General features: G+C 38.9%; 1 protein-coding gene across 1 annotated transcript in view; it reads right to left on the reverse strand.

Annotated features, from left to right (window-relative positions):
• LAMC1 (laminin subunit gamma 1) overlaps positions 1 to 17,622 on the reverse strand; it is a 156,947-nt gene that overhangs the window by 44,714 nt on the left and 94,611 nt on the right. Inside the window, exons 3-5 of the mRNA XM_026703271.2 lie at positions 11,385 to 11,515; positions 8,661 to 8,827; positions 3,052 to 3,240 (exon numbers count right to left, since the gene is read on the reverse strand). Of these exons, the coding sequence (XP_026559056.1) occupies positions 3,052 to 3,240; positions 8,661 to 8,827; positions 11,385 to 11,515 (487 nt within the window). The remainder of the gene's footprint in view (positions 1 to 3,051; positions 3,241 to 8,660; positions 8,828 to 11,384; positions 11,516 to 17,622) is intronic.

Raw genomic sequence — 17,622 nt, forward strand, 5'->3', positions numbered from 1 at the left:
GGCCATTACCACTAGTAATATGAAGTAGTCAGAGTACAATATCTCTGGTATAGTCTAGAAAACATTTGGTTAATGTAATGCATTTTAGAAAACAGCACCATTTAATAATGTTTAAAACGATCTTTATACTCCTGTATTGTTTAGCTTTCAAAATAATTCAGATTGATTTTACAAAAGTACTTTCATTGGAACAGTTAACTCTGATCTAGACTGCACAATTTCAAATGGACAGCAAGGGTTCAACTCTGGCTTTCCCATAGCAATTAATCAATGAAACAAAATGAGATAAAATAATGTATAATAAAATGTTTGTATAGACAAAACTAAATGCTAAGTAGAATCATTTTAGTTTAACTTTTTTTCCTGCTGTTTTTCTTTCTTCCACACAAGGTATATTCATTAGGAGATTTAATGTTGCACGGCCTCAGTGGTTCCATATATTTTTTTCAATCAGGGCTTGCATTTTTTTTTCTCCTGAAGCCCAGGAGTGATGTCAACTGTGAGTCTTCTATTTAGAATTCATTTCACTACATCTGAGCCACAGTCCTTCAAATCTTTTACAAAGAGAGATACTTTCTCTAAAAGATGCCAATTTCTGAAATTGATTCAGTAGACCATAGATAGAATTTCTAGACAACTGAATGCAATAAAGAAGCTATGGTCTCTTCCCTATATCTAAAATAGCATGAGTTCTCTTATTTCCTATTGTTCAGTACTTAAGCCAAAGTTAATTATTTTTACTCTTTAAGCTAATTTACAATGCAAATATATCTCCAAGTAGAATGCATTCAACTGTTCATTTTGCTTTTTAGGTACAGGAAATATCAATACTTTACAGCCCTCCATCATTGACATTCTTAGAACACTAGGATTCCTAATCAATATAGCTGAAATTATTGCTGTATTGAAAGTATGGGAATTGCCATCTCAACTTTTCTTGAGAGTGTTAACTAGGACAACTACTGAATGTTTCAGACTATAAGACACTCTGGACTATAAGACGCACCTAGATTTTTGGGAGGAAAACAAGTCTGCCTTTGCCCCCCCCCAACAATTTGCCTCCTTGCAGCAAGCAGCCTGGTCAGCTTCAGCACAGCCTGATTTAACATGAGCAGCATGGATCGGACACCCGAAATACCAACTATATATATTTTTTAAGAACCCCAATAGGAAGAGTTCTGGTTCTAGATCTAGTTGCTCGTTGCTGATTTCCTGTAGCCAATCTTTGATTTTAAGCCAATATTTTCGAACCTCTGGGCAAGTGCTTCTTATAGTCCGAAAAATATGGTAACTCCTGACCTTCAAAGATGTCTTTAATTCACCTTTAGGTAATTTTTTTCAAACAGAATCAACCCCCAAAGTTTAAACAAGAGGGAATTGTTTAGCTTAGTGAAGCCTTTAGCGTATATAATCCACATTCTTCTTTCTAGTCTATAATTATTTAGAAATAATTACTCAGACAAAACATTATCTTGAGTCAAGATCAAAGTATTATCTTAAATCAACACACAGATTACATACATATTGATTGCCTGTGTGGCATGAAATTTATTAAAGGGTTTCATTGAGGTTTGTAAATTATTCTTGAATGCATGATAAAACATGATACAGTAGAACCTCTAGTCACGAGCACTTCTGACCACGACTATGACCAAATTCACAATTCCCCCCCCCGGGCCGATTTCCCCTTCTGCACCATTTTTTTTGTAAGCGCCTTTTTTTTGTAAGCGCCAAATTTCCAAAATTAGGCTCGGGTCACGACCAAATCAGGTTGAGACCAAAGTTATGGAAGGAATTATGGTCATGACCAGAGGTTCTACTGTATACCGGTACCACTCTATCCTGATGCTGCACTATTTATACTTGAAATGAAACCAAAACAATTTGCATCGGTCCGTATTTGGAGCTCTCAGCTTGATATTGTGAATTTTTAAACCTAAAAATTGGATAGCGTCTTGATTGAGGGTATGTATAACTTATTTGAAGCTTTCAGTTATATATCTAGATCCCATATTAATGTCCCCCAAATGCAAACTTCTGAACATCATGCTTATTGTGCAATTAAGATAGAAACTGAGGACACACATGGTCAGCTGAAGCCCAAAAGATCATTCATCCTCCAAAACAATGACCCTTTGTTTAGCACTCTTTGAAGTTACACTGGCACTGAAAAAAGTAACATACAATTAATCCTTGCTTTTATGACTTTCACAGCATCTCCATGATCACATGATTGCTATTTGGACCTTTGGCAATTGCATGCTAATAATCGCTGCAATGTCCCATAGAGCCATAATCGTCATTGGTAACCTTCCTAATCAGATTCCAGCAAGCACAATCGATGTGGAAGCCAGCGGGAATTTGTAAGTCATGGTGACATGATGCCCTTGCTTAACAAAACAACTACCATCACTAACTGGGATGGTTGCGTGATATTTTGCTTCGTGGCTGCTTTCCTTAGCAACAGAACTGAGGGTCCCAATTAAGGTTGTTAAAGCGAGGACTATCTGTAGGGCTTTCAGCTCTCTCAATTAGCAAAATTTGGCCAATGTTTTTCTCACCCAGTTTGAATTAGAAAACACCACCAAAATCCCTCACATAAGCTTTAAATTGTTCTAAAATAACAATACGCCCTACCCCTACCCCTAGCGGGCCTAATATTGTCTTGACTAGTTTGCATTAATGTTGAGTTCAATGTAGCCTTTGGCTGCCGGGTAAAAATATGTGACCTCTAACCATCCAAAGTTATCCATCTCTAACTGAGATCCTATACTAAGCCCTAAATTTAGACCTGTGTAGTGTAGTTTTACAACATACAGATACTGTTTCCATATACTTCCTGTTCTGGCCAGAGCACCTTGCTTTCCACTTTAATGTAATTTTGCTGAGAGCTCCAATCACATACATTATGATTTAATACAATTTGTTTTTCATATATACCCAGTACTTGTAAACCCGGAAGTATGCTACAAAACCCCTCATTTCAATATTACGGAAAACATTATCAGAGAAAAAGCGAACATGCAGAAAAGCAGTCTCCTTAACACTTACCCACAGGACTGCAGTTACATGGCAGGCAGCTCTCCTCACTGCCCAGGCGGTAGAAGTTCTCCCGACACCTTTCACAGTTTGGTCCACCAGTGTTACCAAAACAGCCTGTGCAGTGTCCACCATGGCCGGTGGATCGGTACAGTTCTGAATCAAAGTAACACTCCTGTGACCGTCCATTGCAATTACAGCCTGTATGTCGGAGAGTGCAAAACCAGGTTAGTTTAAAAGGCTGTCAAGTGGGGGGAGAGGTTAAAACGCTTTTCCAATGCTTACCACTACAATACTGCTGACAATTAATATGACCTGGGAACTCAAGTTCTCTTATGAAATAAGTTGCTCAGTTCAGGTAATTAGAAAGGCCCAGCAATTAAAAAAAAATGTCAGGCAGAGGTTGGACAATCAAATTATTCCTACCTATTTATGGTGTCAGAATATTTTTTTTCCTCAATGAAAATTCTATTTTTATCATGTTGAAAAAATGAATCACTACTTTCACTCCCCTTTAGATTTAGGCTGCTTTAAAAAAAAGAAAAGAAAAATAAAGAATAAAACAACATTACTGTGGTTTCTCTTTTTCTACTTCCCAGGGATACCACAAGTACCACAGTCAGAGAGTATCAGTGAAGCTCCTGGATTAGAAAGCTGAAGCTCTGATTACAGCAGAAGACCTTAAATTGGTTTTGAATGAGAAAGAAAAAAAAAACTATGTCAAACGTTCCCAACATACAGATGTGCTGGACTTAAATTCTCATAATCTATTTCCCATTCATTCACAGCCAGAATGGCCTCTGGTTACACTACTTTGAATTAAGCAAACACAGAAGGGGCCAGGATGATTGGATTCCCTGCTACACCCTCCTAGTATGAAAAACAAACATTTAAGTAGGGCCTTTTCTTTCATAACTCAAGTTAATTTCTCCTAAATCTTGAGTGCAAATCAAGATACGGGAATCTGTACTGAAGATGCTTCATTGGGGAACTCGGATCGCCTCTCATGCATGCATTCTTTGCTAAACCTTGGCTTACTACCAGAAAACGGCCTATGTGATCGATTTGTACATCTGTATAATTGGGAATACGGACTAAAACCATGGCCAAAGAGAATGAGTTTAGGCTGCCAATCCACTACTTTTAGAGATGGTCTCTTCTTCCCAGCTAAGTAGGCAAGGAATAAAACTACCCAAGGGTGTATGTGTGTAATATTCTATAATCAGTGTTATGGTGCAACTGCGCTGTTTCCACTTGACATGGTTGACTTGATTGCCCGCTACAAAGTGACTGGCACACAGACTGAAGGTTGGGCTTGGGAGATGTTGCTTTTGCCCTGGAGATTCCACCAAGCTGTCTTCCCAGCTGTGCTGCAGTTTCTACCCTTCCCACAGCCCTCCCACACAGTTACTCTGCTCTCTGGCATGCAAACTTCAGGGAAAGATAACAAGGAGACCAGACTCCCCCCAGCTGCATCCTGTGAGAAAATGCATACATATGTACTTCTGCTTTCTTTAGTATAGACAGATGTAAATACTCATGTCTAGGATGTGAAGCAGAACAAGGGCCATTAACCATTGGCTTTATTTCGTTGTCAGCTGAAGTCACAGATTTACATGGACCACTGGAATGAAAGCTGGGAAGATAACATTCTGAATTTTATTTTATTTTTAATTTCTCCAAGCTTTACTATTGAATTTTTAAACCTGTGGATTAGAGTGCGCTAACAAGAAAAAAGTATGCTGTATTTTCAAAAACTAAGCTATTCTGGAGTTTACCTACTTCAGAGTGGAGAGTAATTTCAACTCATAATCAATGGGTGTGCAATTGCAGCATACCAAGCATGCCATGGATAAACACTGGCATTCTAGGCTAGAAGCTACGGCACTAACTCATTCCATGTCTGGTTGGGCAGAGAAAATTACCTGGATCATTCTATAATTCTCAGGAGGATGCCTGCCCATTACTCATTGCTCTAGATCAGAGGCTGTCCAAAGTCCTGATACAACAATTCGTTACTAAAAAGATTTAGCCTAACAATGCAACTTATCTTAAAAGACTTCCATTGAAAATTAGTTGTGCATTATATTTATACAGATTTTTAAGCAAGACAGAATCCTGAAGCAGCATTTTTTTTTTTTTTTGGAGCTTCAAATGTTTTCTTAATTCTTTCCGGGACCCATTCCCTACTTTCCAGCCTGTGTTTGGCAAATGAGTGACAAAAAGCTCCAATGGTGGGCATCTTGCAACTGCAAATGAAAATCTGGATCAGGGCGAATGCCTTAACTTACAACTATTCGTTTAACGACAGTTCAAAATTACATGAGCACTGAAAAAAGTAACATGATACTTTTTTTACATCAAAATTCAAGAGCTTGGCAACTGGCATGTATTTATGACAGTTGTACTATCCTGGGGTCATGGGGTCACCATTTGTAACCTTCCCAGCCAGTTTCTGACAAGCAAAGTCAATGGGAACGCAACAAAGGTTGTAAAGTAGGGCAAAACTCACTTAACCAACTGCCTTGCTTAACAGCCGAAATTCTGGGTTCATTTCAGGGGTGGGAATTCAAATTTTTAACAACTGGTTCTGTAGGCGTGGCTTAGGTGGTGGGTGTGGCTTGGTGGTCATGTGACTGGGTGGGCATGGCTTGGTGGTCATGTTATTGGCTGGGTGTGGCCAATTCAATATCACTCACATCGAGGCACGCATCTCCTCGCCTGGCCTCTCATGACTGTGGGGATGCTGCAACAATCCTAAGTATGAAAAATGGTCATGAGTCACTTTTTCAGTGCCATCGTAGCTTTGAATGGTCATTCCACACAAGCTAGGTACCAGCAAAGGAGGGGGAAAAAACTCCAGAGAAGTTCCAGAGACAGGAAATCTAGTCCTGCCCAAGAATGTAATAAGGGTTAACGGAGAGGCAGTTTCTGTAAGCAACACCAGAATGTTTCCTTCCTGCCTTCCTTACAGGATTAGGCCAGTAATTTCTTCTAACAACCAGTTTTCCGAACTGCTTAGAATGTTAACAACCGTTTCTAGAGAATAGGTGCGAACTGGTAGAATCCCACCCCGGTTCATTTGTGGTCCTAATTCAAGGACTTCCTGTATTACCATTTAGTTTAGCAGGAAAACTCTCTTCTTCCTCCCTATTGTTGTTGGAGATGTTGACCGAGAGAACAGATGTTGAACTAAGTTATTTTCAGCTCACTGAGCAGTTTTTGAAAGCAACTAAGAGGAGTAGACTGTTCCCAAGATCTCAGAAACTGATGCTACTACTACATGCCAAATCACAGTCCTTGGTCTAAGACGGGTGTCAGCAACCACCGCTATGGAGCCGCAGGTGGCTCTTTGGGCCCTCTACTGTGGCTTCCTGTTGGGTGATTCCACCAATGGCTGGCCATGCCCCTTGCTCTCCCCTCCCCTCCCCTCCCAGTCACTCCTTGCCTGGTCTGAGAAGATAAAACACCAAAAATGGAAATGAGAGTGGGGGAGAGAGACCCATTTCCCACAGAAAACACTGGGAGCCACAAAACCTGGGTAGGCGTGGCAGGGGAGGTCATGTGACATTGAGTTGGCCATGCCCACCCAGGTTTTGAGGCTCCCGGTGTTTTCTTTTCTGTGGGAAACGGGTCCAAATGGCTCTTTGAGTGTTTAAGGTTGCATACTCTGGTCTAAGAAATCTCCAGTGTTACAAGAAATGCAGATCCGCAGTCCAGGAAAGCAGCCCTCTCCTAACTATCCCTTTCCTGCCTTGCTTCATGTCCTTACACCATTCTACTGATTTTTCTTCTTTTTATTTGCTGCTTTATCCAACCACTTACGCATAAAGAAAAAGCTCTACCTGTCATTGCCACGATTCCATAAGTTGTGCTAAGGGAGAAGAAGTAGAGCTTAAGACAGGACTGTTTTTATAACACACACTTCTCATCAAAAATAGGATGTCCTTCATCTGAACTTGAACCAAAATGCTAAAAAAAAAATATCTAAATTTTATGTTTTCAATGTCCAGAGACCAAAATGAAATCTTTGCAGATCGAAATCAAAACTAAGGCAGAACGACAGAACTGTATGCCAGCAGCTAGGTGAAAGAAGTCAGAAGTGCTTTTATTTCTTATTTTGAAAGCCTATTCCTCTAAGTACATCAGAAATTTCATTCCTGAGAAAGGTATGAAAGGAAAAAGGGATGTTTGCCAGAAGATATGATGATACTGTCATCTTACATAACAGATGTTCAGGTGTCATTATGTCACTCCTTAGCTGTACACTTACAACAAATTATTGTAAGTCTGCTCTAAAATTATTTATGATACAACCAAATCTCTAAGAATATTAATATTAGTTGCTTGGCGGATTAATTAAAAAACAGTCACCTGAACCTTTTTTTGTTATGCTGAAAATCGTAGGTTTTAGAGTTAATTTTAACATGCACAAATCACTCAACCTACCCTATGACCGTAAACTAATTTTCTAGTAAATAACTGTTAATTGTCAAACAATTGGTTTTTTTTAAAAAAAAATCAGCATCTTACACCGAATCCCTACATTTTACCTTTTTATCAACACTTTGTGAGGTATGAATTAGAATCAATTTCTCAATTAACTTATTTTCTATAATACTTTTTTTAAAAAGATATGTTTTTAATTGTGTGTTTGACACAATTCTGTAGGAATTCCAAAAACCAATGTAATTTCTTTTTCCAGTTTTGAGAAAACCATTACCATGTCACTTTTCAATCAAAGAGTTATGATGTCTTGAAAGTTCATGGATGTGAACAAGGGCATCTGTGAAGGAGTTATAAATGCTAAGATGGAGGGTTTGACTGTGTGATCAAAGGCTGTGTTTGACAAAGAATCGGAACTTTGATCACACAGTTGTATTTCCCATGCTGACTCTTTTGACTCCCTACGCTGTGGACATCCTGGATGGAGATAATATCTATGGAAGCCTTAGAAGCTGCAGAGATTTTGAAATATAATTTCAAGTAGTTAAGAAACAAGGTTCAAATGTATTTCATGGCATCTTGATACTTCTAACATCAACAGAATATAATTCAAATTTGAGGACCAGCTGTTTATCGGCTTAATTTGAATACTTCCCTATTCTCGAGATTAAAAAATCTGGGTCATCTTATCTATTTATTTTGGCACATTGAACAGTGGCCTCAATTATAACTGGTTGAGCCCAGAAGTCCATACTAAATCAACACTATATCAACGAGAACTGAACTTATTTCACAACAGTGAGATTTACCAAAAATAATCAAAGAGAACAAACCAGCAGTAGGTTAATGTGATGTAGTTTTGAGATACCAACAGGAAAATTGCCTAACTTTCTGCAATTCCCAAGACATTTTTATCAGACACCAAGAGATAACATGAACAAAGACATCTGGGGTAAAGTTAAAAATATGCTATGCTTCTGCATTGATACAGGATAGTAGCCAGGACAGGAAGTGCTACAACTTACCAAGAGGAAAAAGGAAGAAAACTTACTGAAGGTCCTTAAAATTGGCTACCGCCCCCTTGATAGTAGGAAATGGTGAAATACTTTGGCAGAAAGATTTGGCTTCTTGAGATAAAACCAGATTATTTAAAAACAACTCCAATATACACTTACGTAAACATTCATTGGCACTCTCAGCCGTTGCTCTTCGCCAAGGCCGGTCATTGTAGAAAGGAAGGCATTTCTCACAGTCCACCCCAAAGGTATTGTGTTTGCAATGGCAAGCAAGCTTTCCATATTCATTCTTCACACACTCGCTTGCATGGCCATTGCATTTGCATCTATAAGGCAGAAACAGATTTTAGGAAAACTATACAGTTTCTCCTCTAGCAGTCTCGTCTTCTCACATATGCAAAGGCTGAATCATCAGAGAGACTGCAAGACCTGGATATTCCCACCAGAAGAGAGGAGATCTTGCTACAGTGCAAGCTTCTTAATAAAAAGGACTGAGGGGATAAGCTTAATTTTGGTCAAGACTGCAATTACTTTAAAATATACCAAACCTTTTGACATTTCCAGTTAAAAAAATGTGGTTTAATAATGTGGTCGTCTTAAAGTGTTTTTAAAAATTCCACTGCGCTTGAGGAATCATGCTTTTCTGTTTTTGCAAGCAAGAGTATGCATTGATCAGTCTTGACAGTGTCCCATGGCCAAAACTGGTCTCCCAAAGTTCCCATCTGGATCCAAATTACCACACCTGTCCTCCTTTTACAACTGCAGATGATTTCTTGCCAGCAAGCCGAGGGATAGACAAAAGACCAATTTTACCAGTTCTGCGTCAGAAGACAATGTACATCTTTAGCCAAATTTGCTGATTTTTTTTACACTTCATCCTTAAAAATAAGGGCTACCTGTTGAAGTTGGCTGCAACTCAGAGACATACATTGACTAAATGTCTAAGATCTAGTCTCACATGTCTCTGCTTGAATATATTAAGCTCCATTTCTTGCTTACTGACTTCGGAATTATTTAAATAACATTTTAGAAGCAGCCTAAGTACTTCACGAACTTAGTTGATCTGTTATGCCTAGGATTCTAGGAGTGAACATTATTCAATTTTCATTTTATAGGCAAGGACGATGACATAATGAGGGCCATAAATTCCATTGAAAGCCAATATGAAATGCCGATTTATCAAGCATACCAGATCATGACTATGCCTTTCCCTATTCACGCTGAAACACGGAGGAAGGGCAAGCACATAACATTTTTGGAAGCATTAACATGATGACACCGTAAAGCAGCTTCAAAGTGAAGAGATATATGACTACCTTTAGGAGCAATACACATCCCTAACATATGGGAATGCATGGTGGACCGGGAAGCTCAACTTTTATCTCATCAATGGATGTACCTCCCCTTCTCCCATCTCCATTTGAGGATATAGATATTGGCCTATCTTACAAGATTGCTTAAGAAAGTTGTTGCTGTGAATAATGTTATTGGAAAAGTAGTAGACTTTTTAAGGAAGACTTTCCACTAACAAACAGAGCCAGCAAATAGAGAAGGAATTGTAATTAATGGAAAATAGCAGAGTGAAGTAATAAGAGACTTTTCTTCTATGTGATGATTATATTAGTCACATTAGGACAGATGAACCACGGTGGCACAGTGGTTAGAGTGCAGTACTGCAGGCTACTTCTGCTGGCTGCCTACAATTTGGCAGTTCAAATCTCACCAGGCTCAAGGTTGACTCAGCCTTCCATCCTTCTGAGGTGGGTAAAATGAGGGCCCAGATTGTTGGGGGCAACAGGCTGATTCTGTAAACTGCTTAGAAAGGGCTGTAAAGCGGTATATAAGGCTAACTGCTATTGCTACTGTATTTAAACCAGTGACTGTATTTTAACATGGTCAGCATGCAACAGTTAAAAGCAAGACATTTATTGTATTTTTCAGACTACAAGATGCTCCGAACTGTAAGACACAGCTAGCTTTTGGGGAAGAAAACAAGAAAACAAACACTGCCTCTGGCTCTGCCTCCCAGCAATTTGCCTTGTTGCAGCAAACAGCCTGGTCAGCTTCAACACAGCCTGATTTAGCACGAGCAACTGATTGGCGGTTGGATCTGCCTCCCAGAATACCGATGATCAGCTATTCCAGGCTGTGGGGATCGCTACTGTCCATTGGTGCTGAAACAAGGGGGAAAATGGGATGTGCGGAGGCCAAAAATGGGGCAGCGATAGGTGGCAGCGGCAATGGGCGGCAATCCCCGCTGCCTGGAACAGCTGGTCGTCGGTATTTTGGGAGGCAGATCCAATCTCCAATCAATCTCCAATTGCTTATGCTAAATCAGGCTGTGCTGAAGCTGACCAGGTTGTTTGCTGTTTGCTGCAACGAGGCAAATTGCTGGGAGGCAGAGGCTGGCGGGAGGGGGCTGGCAGGTGGGCAGGCCTTCAACAACATTCGCTCTATAAGACATACAGACATTTCCACCCACTTTTTTGGGAGGGGAGGGAGGTGCATCTTATAGTCCAAAAAAATACGGTATTTTCATAAGCATCCAAACTGAGATGAAATTTAGTGTGAATAAAATTCAAAGACGCCTTATGGATACAGAAATAATTTCTGGATCAGTTATATATTAATGTAAAGCTATACTAACATTTTTATTATATCACAATTTTTTAATGAACATGCGTTTAAAAAAAACCTGTCTCAGAGAGAGGCTGAAATCATGCCAAAGCCCTAAAATAGTGTTTTTCAACCTCAGCAATTTTAAGATGGGTGGATTTTAACTCTCAGAAAACCCCATCCTGCATGAGAGTTTGAGAAAGACTGCCCTAAGCAAGCAATTATTTAAGCTATTAGAAAGAGAATTATTTGGGATTTATTACTTACCGGCCACCCACAGCAAAATCAGAAATTGCATAATAATAGGATTTGAGAACCTTGGGGTCATTAAATACTTCGTCTCCAAAGGTATTCAGGCGATTGAGGCTTACTCTGATATCTGTAGCTGTGACCCACTCCTACAAGAGAAAATGGAAGTTAAACCACATAATCTAAATCAGTTATGACCAAGAAAACCACAGGAAAAGCTTAATACACACAAAAGCCACTGCTTTCAAAACATGAAGAAATCAAGGTCATTTAAATCATTCTTTCTCAACCTTAGCAACTTTTGACTCATACATCTTAGTTACTAAGATGTATGAGAGTTACTAAGGCTAAGAAATGCTGATTTAAAGGAAGTGAAAGGGAAGAAAATTAAGAGCCACAAATATGAGGTAGTAGTGGTGGAAAAGAGATGGAAAAGGAATTAAAATCTGTGTTAGGATGAGGAAGAAAAGGACACTTACTAAAGACAAAACAAAGAAACATCTTTTTGAATGCAGTTTAAAAATACCAGTCTAGTTCCTTTTTAGTAAGAGATACTATTGGAGACCCAAATATTATATGACATCACCTATATCCAAAAAGTACTTTTCCCCCCAAAAAATCCCAATTTGCCATGAAAAAGGTTGAAACTGACATAAGCAAATAGCATGCAACATTCTTTGTACTATAATCCCTAGAGCAGATGCTTTGCTTTTGATGTATTCTACAATTTAACATGTTTTAGTTTGCTTAATTAGGAAATAATGCAAAATTAAGTCCATAAACTAGTATACATAGTCCATGGTTCTCATCAGTTTTTCTAATAGGGCTCTTGGGTTAAACCAAAGGTCATCAAACTTGGCAAGTTTAAGACTTGTGGACTTCAACTCCCAGAATTCCTGAGCTAACATGACTGGAAGAGGAATTCTGGGAGTTGAAGACCACAAATCTTAAATCTGTCAAGTTTGAAGACCCCTGGGTTAAACGGTTACTTAAATAAAGAAGCATCACGTCTTCTGACCAACTAACAAAAACAGATATCCCTTTTTTCTGTCTGTGTGAGATCTTAAAAGCAAGCAATATCCATTTTTATTGTCTTCCTGCTGGTTTCCAAATCTCTGGTCCATAATCGAGCATCTTCAATAATCAGTACATCTTCCAAAATAAAGCTAATATTATATATGAAATAAGAGTATGTTCAAAAGAAAGTCGTTACAGCATGAGACCACATCATTCAAACCTTTGCTGCAATGTATCTGATTTCCAACAATTATCCAGATCAATTCCTTAATACAAGGTCAACCCTGAGCTACAAATATTCTCCTTCATTAGTACAAGTTGCATAAATATACAATACCCTATAAATACTCTTTAATAATTTTAAATCCATACAAGTATGGTACATACATGCCAGAATCCAAACTTCCACTGACATTCAATACTTCAGGCTTCTCTAAATTTTTGAATATCTAGTTCAGTGCACTCTAATAATTGTTGATTAATTACTATGTATAATTATTTTGTAAAGAATATGATACCTGTTTCCCCGTTTTACTATTACTGCAAGGGATTCTAAAATAATTAGTGCTGTCAGCCAACAACCACTCTGTTTACTATATGAAATGTTTCTATATACACACAGACATACAGAGACAGAGACATCCCAGCCTAAAACTGCTATTTTGAAATATCATGTAACATGAATTAATTCATCAGAAATGCATGCTATGTGTGTGGGAGGAAACATGTCTACACATTTTTGGAAAAATTATTTTCAGTGAAGATTTGTGATATTATCTGGACTTTAAAGGATTAGCAGTAGAAAGATCAATTGGACTTTGTACATAACAAAATGGAAAGACTCTGCATATTTGGAATATTAGAACATCTTGAAAGGTTGATTTGCTATCAATTTTGAAAACACGATTGTGACAGTATATATACACTGAATGTTCTATGCTCAAACTCAATTTTGTCCACTTTTCACTTTCTGGGGAAAATCAAACCAGGGACACCTTTTTGAGCACCATTTCTATGAAATAAAAACAAGAAATTATTATAACCGGTACAGTGTTAATTTTTATGATTTACAAGCTGGATTTCAGAAGGCATAGGACACAGATCCTCTGAGCTCCAAACAATTACTTAGAACTACCGTAATTGCCCAGCTCAACAAGCAGAATCTTCAAATTTAGGTGGCTCATGCTTCAAAACTTTCCTTTAAGTTGCACTGATATAAAAGTGAAAAGTGGATCTCCAATTTAAGTATGTTAATACTATTATTATGCAAGCTTGTGAACACACTGGATTATTTTAATATGGGATCTCACATCCTATAAAGTAGACCTATTTAGACTAACTGGGAGATATGGAGAGAAAAATCTCAGGCTCAAGCCCATTCTGTGTTATTCACTTTTTTTTTATTCTGTGCAGAATGAATGGTTTACTGGAAGTTCCATGAAGGCACATCTTTTATAGCAATGACCGTGGACATTCCAAAGCTATCCTTAAAGATAGGCTTACATCTGAAAAGACTTTACTTTTTCTTAAGAACTATTTTCTGTAGTATCTTCTAGTTGAAAGATACTTCAGAGGAGAGTAATATGGAAGAACATGGGGGACCATGTGACATCCCTGCAGATGTTAAAGGAGACAGAGGTGGTTGGGTTTCTAGTGGAAGAGGACAAAATTCCCCATAGAACATGCTTATTTTCTGTCTCTTAAAGGAATACAGGCCTTGTTGCTCCTGGTGACCATGAATGGAAAGGCTTTGCAACCCAAATGATGCTATTAAAAGGAACTAAGAGACCAGAGGTGGTGTTCAGCAGGTTCTCACTGGCCCCACCCCCATCTATTCTCTGCCTCCCGAGTCCCAGCTGATTGGCTGGGTCTTCTTTTGTTGCCCTGCACAGGAGAACAGAGCTAGAAAGCAGGTTAGTGGGGTGGGGAGGGAATGGGATTTTGCAATATCCTTCCCCTGCCACGCTCACCAAGCTATGCCCACAGAACAGGTAGTAAAAAAATTTGGATCCCACCACTGTAGGAGACAGTCTAAGATTCAAAGCTCCCCTATTGTCTTTCAGCAGATGTTGATGGCTTGAATGATGTTCTGTTTGGACCAATTCTTTTCTAGTTGGATTTTAGGTTGAAGGCAGAAGGAAGAACTGACTTTTACCTTGGAGACATCAGGGACTAATATGGCTGTTGAAATATCTGGCATAATCCAATGAGTTAGGCTTTGGACCCCACAAGATTGATGTGATGTGGGACTTAGGAAGACAAATTCTATTAATCTCTGCCATGTAAGGAGGATGAAACAATCTCTATACTTATGCCCCTCCTTTGGGTTGGAGATGATAGCATGACTTGAATTGAGTTTTCTGTCATTACAGTTTGCTCAGAGTCATTTATAGTATAGCTTAATGAGGTAGTCAGAGGAGAAGTACAGCCAGGAGTACAAGCTCTACCTTTATTATAAGGTTAGATTAACAGAATTTTGCAAGGCTTTCTTCCCTACTCCTCTCTCATAAATCTAGTGAGGGTTGTATTCCACATCATCCCTCCTTCTGTAAGTTAACTTTTACATGCCAGTTGTCCAGTCTACATCTCTCCCTCCTGTCTCCCAACATCTTTCCTACATACCATTATAGTGGTTCAGAGATCAGCTTTGGGTTAAACTCCTGGCCCACAGGCCGGATGCATCAAGGGCTGGCCATGCCCACGCCGTTTAACAAGGGGTGGGGGGAGTCCCAATATGTCACGTGACTATGCCACGACGATGTGAGTTTGACACCCCTGTTGTCATTCTCAGTCATCCATGTCATGGTTGTCCCACAGGTGCTTTTTCAGGAGGCAACAACAACAACCTGGGTGAGTGAGAATCTCTACAACTTTTAGCTGTACAATTTGGGATGAACATCCTTTGAATGGTGTGGGAGTAGGAATGGATTTCCAGAGGAAAAACTGCAGACTATAGGAACCAGGTGACTCTGAGGACACAGATAAACCTCCAAGTGCTTCAACGCCCCTCTAAAAGGATGCAAATGACCAGCTGTCTGCAAGAAATATAAATCCTTCCATTCCCCACTACCCTGTCAGAGCTGAAGAAGCTTCTTGGATGAGAAGCAAAACATCTTCAAAAGAAAAAAACAAGAAAATCCAGTTGCCTCCTGAAAAAGCACCTTTGGGATAAGGAATGAGTGATATAACTTGACCTTTTGCTCTTTTCTTTTCTTGGTTAAATTATGGCTTTCTTTTATCCTTAGTCTCAATTAAGAAATCCAGTTTGCTTCCCTTGAATGATCTTAATATTACCAATTTGGATTTCAAGTCCACATTCTAATTCTTCAGCCATAGTTGCTCCCTAGTGGCTATGTTGGCTACCAAGCTTCTAGCTCAGAAATGGGCACTCTCTGGTATAGTCATTGTGATCAATAGAAGTCTTGATCAGTTTATTCATTATATTATCAAGCTCTTGAGGTTCAGAGGTCACGAACTGGGCAAGCCTATAGGCCTACAGAGTGGAAGATCTGGCAAAGATATGTCAATGAAAATCCTAATGGCTAGGGCTGTGACTTTGTCAATCTTGTGAGTCACAATCTTCCTGGACTGCATCTTGCCTATGTTTAAAGACCAGAATCAATACAGAATCATCTACTAAGCAAAGGTAAGGGTGGCTGGCAATATTTTTGCAAACTATTTCGGCATTATGTTGCAGTTAACAAAGCTCAACAATTACAGTCCCAGTCACAAATGCTTTGCAGTTCCATTTGTTGGGTGCCTTCCACACATGGATGGGAATTATGGTACTTCTGCAAGGTGCAATGAGTAGGCTGATACAGTGTGTCATTTAGTGGACATTTAACCAAGCTTGATGGACTTCTAACTAAATATATATATATATATATATATATATATGTTGCTCCATGTTTCTCTAATTTTTTTCAGCTCCGTGTCTCTTTATCTTGAGCAAAACAACAAGTTATGTTTGCTTGAGGCAAGGATTGCCACATATAAGAAAGAGCAAAACAGACAGCATGGAAGCATGGTACAAAGAACCACCCATCACTGCCTAGAATTACACTGGAGCCATCTCACTACCCTCATTATAATCAAGTTATATCCCTACGAATGAGAGGATACTGTGGAATTTAGCTCTGTGCCACATCTTCCCTGCCCTCTGTTCCAAACCATCTGGAATGCTTCCCAATTCTCAGTCCAAAAATTGGGGGAGAAAATAAAAGAATTTAAATACATAGATAAGTACTGGGCTTTACTTTTCCACAAATATACATATAGAATGTTCAAAATACACTGTAAATACTACCGGTTACATTGTGTGCTGTGTTGATGTGCAATTTTTATTCCTCGTTATCTTTGCCATGGTTCATTTGCTGGCCAATGCAAGCTTAAGACATTGTTGTTCCAAATGGATGTCTACCTTGACCTTCTGCTGTTTCTCAGAATGAAAAACAACTATTGTAACATGCTTTAAGTAAAGCTGAACAACCACTGCATAACAGCATTATCTCACACTCTTCCTGTTCATTTCATGTAGAATAGATTTAAAGTATGTTAACAATAACTTGAAACGGAAGTTAATGGATCCCACGAGAGAAAACAAACATCATAACAATTTGGTGCAAAACTTTTTTCCCTTAAAAGGGAAACTCTGGTTTTCTCATTAGAGGTGTGAATCATTATAATTTTAACTAGCTAAAAGTTGGCACTGGTTTTCTCCCACCAAAATATTAGAAACTGGACTATGGACCAGAAAAGCAATCAAAACATTCTCCTGGTTTTACTAGTCTTGTTCTGAATTCAGTATACACATAAATATATGCACTCACTGCCTAGTACAAGTAAAGAATTGTGACCTCTATTGTGGCCAATTGTGACTGGTCTGTTTGTAATCCAGAATATTTCGTTACATGCTAAAAGTTGCTTTACAGGAACTTGGCTACATGCATATGCATGCATTCTCCCCCCCATTGACACAAAAGCCTCTCTACTCTTCATACACATACCCTTACATGAATGTATGTTATATAGCAAATGCTGAAGTCATTAAGTGAACGCCGTGGTCATTAAGTGAACCCATTATTTGCTTTGGAGCATTTTTGTTGGAGAGCAGAAGTAAATGTCAGTAAATTGTGATCAAACTGACTGTGAGGTGCTGCAAATGGCCGTAAATATGGGCTGGTTGCTAGGTGTCCAAAATGTGGCCATGTAACTGTGGAAAGATATTTGGGGGGGGGGC

This window comes from Pseudonaja textilis, chromosome 3, assembly GCF_049901715.1.
Source record: "Pseudonaja textilis isolate UNSWEBS1 chromosome 3, rPseTex1.2, whole genome shotgun sequence".
In the NCBI taxonomy this organism is placed as follows: Eukaryota; Metazoa; Chordata; class Lepidosauria; order Squamata; family Elapidae; genus Pseudonaja; species Pseudonaja textilis.